Source organism: Lampris incognitus, chromosome 5 (assembly GCF_029633865.1).
Source record: "Lampris incognitus isolate fLamInc1 chromosome 5, fLamInc1.hap2, whole genome shotgun sequence".
NCBI lineage: Eukaryota > Metazoa > Chordata > Actinopteri > Lampriformes > Lampridae > Lampris > Lampris incognitus.
In genome coordinates, this window is record NC_079215.1 from 32,869,740 (window position 1) to 32,874,739 (window position 5,000).

General features: G+C 45.8%; 1 protein-coding gene across 1 annotated transcript; it reads left to right on the plus strand.

The window, feature by feature from the left end:
* Positions 1-1,359: 1,359 nt before the first annotated feature.
* helt (helt bHLH transcription factor) lies at positions 1,360-3,187 on the plus strand. The gene is made up of 4 exons (XM_056280475.1): positions 1,360-1,386; positions 1,965-2,069; positions 2,259-2,355; positions 2,616-3,187. The coding sequence occupies exons 1-4, from the start codon at positions 1,360-1,362 to the stop codon at positions 3,092-3,094; spliced, it is 708 nt and encodes a 235-aa protein (XP_056136450.1). The 3' UTR covers positions 3,095-3,187.
* The last annotated feature ends 1,813 nt before the right edge of the window (positions 3,188-5,000 follow it).

A 5,000-nucleotide genomic window follows, 5' to 3' on the forward strand; every position in this document is an offset into this window, starting at 1 on the left:
ACAATAAACCTGTTGTTAACCTTGCTGTGAAAATATGTTTGAAGAAAAACAGCCAATTGTTGTATGAAATGTATTCAAGTATAAAATAATGCCCTTTGTTGGGGGGAAAAAAACTTGAGCAATGTGAGGGTACAAAAGTCCCCTGTGGCATTTACTAGCACCCTTTGTGAAGTTTGCGCTTTGGCGTCTCCACTTGGCGCATTACCCAGGCCCCTTTAAACGCGATTGTTTCTTTCTTTCTAATGACATTTACCGGATCAAAACATGCTGTTAATTCGATCAGAAAGCTTCACCCTTCATAACAATGGCAGTATAATTTCTCCCAAAGTTTGTTAAGTTGACCGAAATTAGGCAAATGAATAGGGGTCTCCAGGCTACCCATCTTGCAGGTGACGGGGAATAATGCGCGTTCACACCAGCTGCATTCTTCTTTATTTCTCCCTTTCTTTCCCAGCATTATTAAAATTTAGGCCAATGAAACTATTCATTCGACTGAATAGACATTTTCTTATAGGATAATAGGATACAAATTGAGCCTCTCCAAAGAGTCTCCAGTGGTGGGTAACCCTCGTGTGCCAGAGACTGCTGGAGACGCTGGCCTTGACGCAGACGACGCTCGTGTGCCAGGGCTAATCACACACCTGCCGAGGAGTCCGACCAAATAAAGAATGTAAACAAAAAGCTTGCCATCTCTCATAAAAGATGGACGTGTCAGCAAGTCGTGTGAGAAACGCTGAGAACAAACGGGGGACTCCGTCTCCAAAAGATCTCCCCTGAACTTGGCGGAACAGCCTATTAAAGGCTTACTTAATTACTCTAATGATACTGGACAGGCCTTAAAACTTGGACCGGGTTTGGGACGTGAGTTAAGATCGCTTGCTGGGATTTGTAAACAGGCGATCGTGTGAGAAACGCGAGGTGGAAGAAAGGAGGTTTCTTTTCTTGCCGGCTTTGTTTTCATTGCGCGCAGCGCGCCCCATCGGATCAGGCGAACCCGACGCTCGGTTCTTATTTCCCGCCTGGGTTGTTACTATGCAAATAATATTCCAAAAGTAATCACGTGTCTTTTGAACAGCCACGTGGATTAACAAAGCAGGTTTGCCCCCCTGCTAGCCTGTGGCTTTAGATTTTTTTTTACTATTTCTTTAACTGATCCTAAATGCACACATTTACCAAAAGCTTGGCTCTAATCCCGTGGAATAATTTACACCATGAATGCTGGAGTCCCTCGGATGATCCCTTTATAAGCACCGGGTTTCCCCCCTCCATCCACAGTCTGTGTCATCTCCTACCAGAGAAACGCGTTTCTGGAGCTCCCGTTTGCTCAGATTTAACAAGAAGATTGTCTGAAACTCGCCGATGGCATCTAAAATGAAGGACCGGAAGGTACGCGCTCCACGTGCGCTCTACATTTTTTGAGGATTGAAACGTTCGGGCAACAAGGCGTGTTATGTACATTTTAATCGATTCCCGGCATGCTACACTTCGGTATTTATAGCACACCACCGAGTGACGACGACATACACGAAATGTAGTTAGGGAGGGAGAAAACCGTCACGTGCACACGCCTGTCCCGCGCGTCCTGCGGTAACCGTGGCGTTTTCCTGGCTGTGATGTGCAGGAGTTTATAGAAACGTCCCTATCCACAGTCGATAATGTTGTCATCCCGGTTTTTGACACGACGTGTATTGTAAACCGATATGAAACGTTTTTAACACATGGTCGGACATGCCAGAAGAAAGGGGTCTGCACGAGACGCGGGGAGCGTCCGCCGGCGCCGCTGCGCTCCGGTGCGCCAGAGCGCAGCGGCGCCCAACATAAATAAGACTTCGTCTTCCACTGACCAGAGTCTCTCGGCCCTGCGTATGCTCGCTTATTCCAACATATTTCTTCATCTGTGTTACTCGTTCGTTGTTTTTCCCTTTTGTTCACGCGCATTTTGACTCATCGCTCCTTCTTTCCAGAGAACTCCCATATCCCACAAAGTCATCGAGAAACGAAGACGGGACCGTATTAACCGCTGCTTGAACGAGCTAGGGAAAACAGTCCCCATGGCGCTTGCTAAACAGGTATTTTGAGGACCCAATTTATTATTTGTTACAGTCAGTTATTGTTTGTCATATTGTTATGTTTTAGATTTGGACGGTTACGCCAATAGACAAAGCACACGTGTCTCTATGTTTTAACGGAAACCGGCGCCTGTAGTGTCTGCGTGAGCGAAATGTCCAAAACTTTTTTATTTATCGTTTTAACTGTAGAACTCTGGAAAACTGGAAAAGGCTGAAATCCTGGAAATGACGGTCCAGTACCTCCGAGCGTTACACTCGGCAGATTTCCCCCGGGGGAGAGAAAAAGGTTTGTCCTCGCCACAACTTTACGCATGCCCGCAGCACCTCGCATGCAGGGGCCCTGTCAACACAACCACCCGGTTTTAGCAATAAGTTGCGTTTCGGGTGAATTCTTGCCATGAGTGTGTTACATGCCCGAACTTTACTCATTATTTTGCTATTATGTCCAACTCCGCGCAACTAGAGACCAAACAAGGCAATCTAGTGTCAACAGAGATCTGCAATTTAAGGTGATTTTTAACCATCCCTCCTGTCTCCTCTCCGCAGGCGAGCTGCTGGCCGAGTTCGCAAATTACTTCCACTACGGATACCACGAGTGTATGAAGAACCTCGTGCACTACCTCACGACCGAGGACCGAGCTGAAACCAAAGACATCAAGTACGCACGGATCCTGGCTTTTTTACAGTCCAAGTCCCGAGTAGTCACCGAGCCGGTCTTCGGTTCCGTTGGCCCGCTACCGGAACCGGCGGACTACCTGGGCCAGCTGCACTCGTCCCCGGAGCACCAAAGTCCCAGTCCCGCCGACTCCGTCTACCAGCAGAGTCCCGCGGCGCATTTCTCTTGGCACACTTCCGCTCGCAGCCCCGCCATCACGTATCCGCCGACGGTGCCGCTCAGCGCGCCCGCGCAGCAGCACGGCGGGTACCTGTCACCTGTGCAGGGACTCGACCACCACTACTTCAACTTCATCGGTCACACGCACGCGAACGCGTTCAGTCTGCACAGTGCGCAACACGCCATGTAAAATAAGCCCGCCGCGTCTTGTCGTCTTTATTTATATATGTATATATGTATCGTGTGCTGTAAATAGATATGCTGAATGTGAACGGAATAAACGTTTCTAACGAAGAAAAAAAACGGAATTTGTTTGTCCTGATTTTGCGTCTCTGTGTCAAAACAAAACCGTGAAGTTTCACGACGTACAGGCTACAGAAAACACACGCACCGCCGTGGCGCAAAGCGCGTGTTGTGTTTTACTGAAAAGGTTTCCAAAAAGTCCCGCCGTCTCCTAATAGTGTGCAAAGTCCGGGTCTGGATACGTGCACACACTCTTATATGGCGAATATGTGGGTACACTACTAGGAATAAAAGCGTAGGCCACTGTTATTTTTGTGCAAACCACTTAGTTTGTATTCGTGTATACCGCAGAAATGGAAGTTCAATAAACCTCGAGAAGAGAAATTACAGCCAATTATCTCTGATCCAATACGAACTCGGTGTTTTTGGTCATTATTAGACTGACAGACACAAAGTATAGGAGCAAATAGGTTAATGTCTGATTTGAAATGGAGCGAGGGTGTTCAGATCGCGCTCTGTCTTCGGGTTAAAGTTCATGAAGACCCACAATTTTACAAGGTACCCCCACCTATATTCAAATGCAGCTGAGGAAAAATAAACAGCAACAACATTGCCTGATAGTGTGTGTGGAGTATCTTTCGGCAGGGGTTAATTTCTGCGTTTCAACAGCAGGACTGAGCAGTGTGCAGCAGGAGGCTCCCAAGGAGCCATGTGTTCCCTGTCCCGACTTAAACAACCAGCCTCGATAAAAAGCAGTTTAAATAGGGGTACATCTCCTTAACCAAGACAATTTATGTGACTATTAAGCTATAAAAGATACCAACGTAAAGAAACGATATATTCAGACGATGATGGGAACGTTTTAGTGTTGCTAATTTTGCATAAAGAGAATTTCTCAGCAAAATGATCAGCTGATTGCAGGCAGAAATGTCCCAATAACCAGAGGGCAAGTGTCTTTACTCCAAAGTTTGGCAAAGTGTTTCCATATATTTAGGCAAATGAGGCTGACTATCCATCACAATAGACAGGATTTAACACGGAGGTTGTGCTGCAGAAGAGATCCCACATGCTTGAAGGTTTGCCCTTATTTACATACAATTTGCGCACGTTACTCAGTCAGCCATGTACTCACATGGGTGGGGGGCTTCCTGGATGTCAAACCATGCTGCCAACAGAACAGGAAATGGCTACAATTTCTCTACCATAAAAAAACAAAACTGTTTAGATTGTATGTTCTTGTTTTCTGCAAAATAAAAGACAGGTCTTCGGTCTATCTTCATGTCACATCAAGGCAAACCACGTGAGGCTGGTTTGCCACAACAACAACATCAAAAAAAGGGGGAATATATTTTTGCAGGCATGTGACTGATTTATTCCACTGCTGTGTCTCAATAACTGCACTAATCTCTTTCCCAACCCTTGTCCTTTCTTATTTCTTTAAGTAAGTTGTGCAGTTTTGGTTTCCAAGAAGAAGAAAAAAAGGAGAGGTAACAGTGAAAGGGTGAAAAAAATAAGGGTTGAAACTGTTTCTTTTTCTTTTTTCTTCTTCTTTTTTTAGTCCTATTGTGGTGCATCTGAAAGGAGACAATCTCTGAGTCCTTGGGCTTCATCCTTGAGTGATTGAGAAGAAAAATAATCAACACCATGAAATCAAAGTTGCTTTCATGGGGGGAAGGACACAAACACTTTCTCCCTCAGACCCGCTTTATTACTGAAATCAAAACATTCACTCTCTGTCCTCTCTTCTCATGAATATATGATTTAACACACACATGCGCACGCACACACAAATACACACAAACACACACGCACACACACTCTCACACAGAAACACGCACACGCACACTCACACA

Bases quoted from the DNA above. Each gene is read 5' to 3' on its own strand.
- helt (XM_056280475.1), top strand. From the start codon at position 1,360: ATGGCATCTAAAATGAAGGACCGGAAG. The intron at 1,387-1,964 runs GTACGCGCTCCA...CCTTCTTTCCAG, and splicing joins CTAAAATGAAGGACCGGAAG to AGAACTCCCATATCCCACAA. The intron at 2,070-2,258 runs GTATTTTGAGGA...TTTTAACTGTAG, and splicing joins CCATGGCGCTTGCTAAACAG to AACTCTGGAAAACTGGAAAA.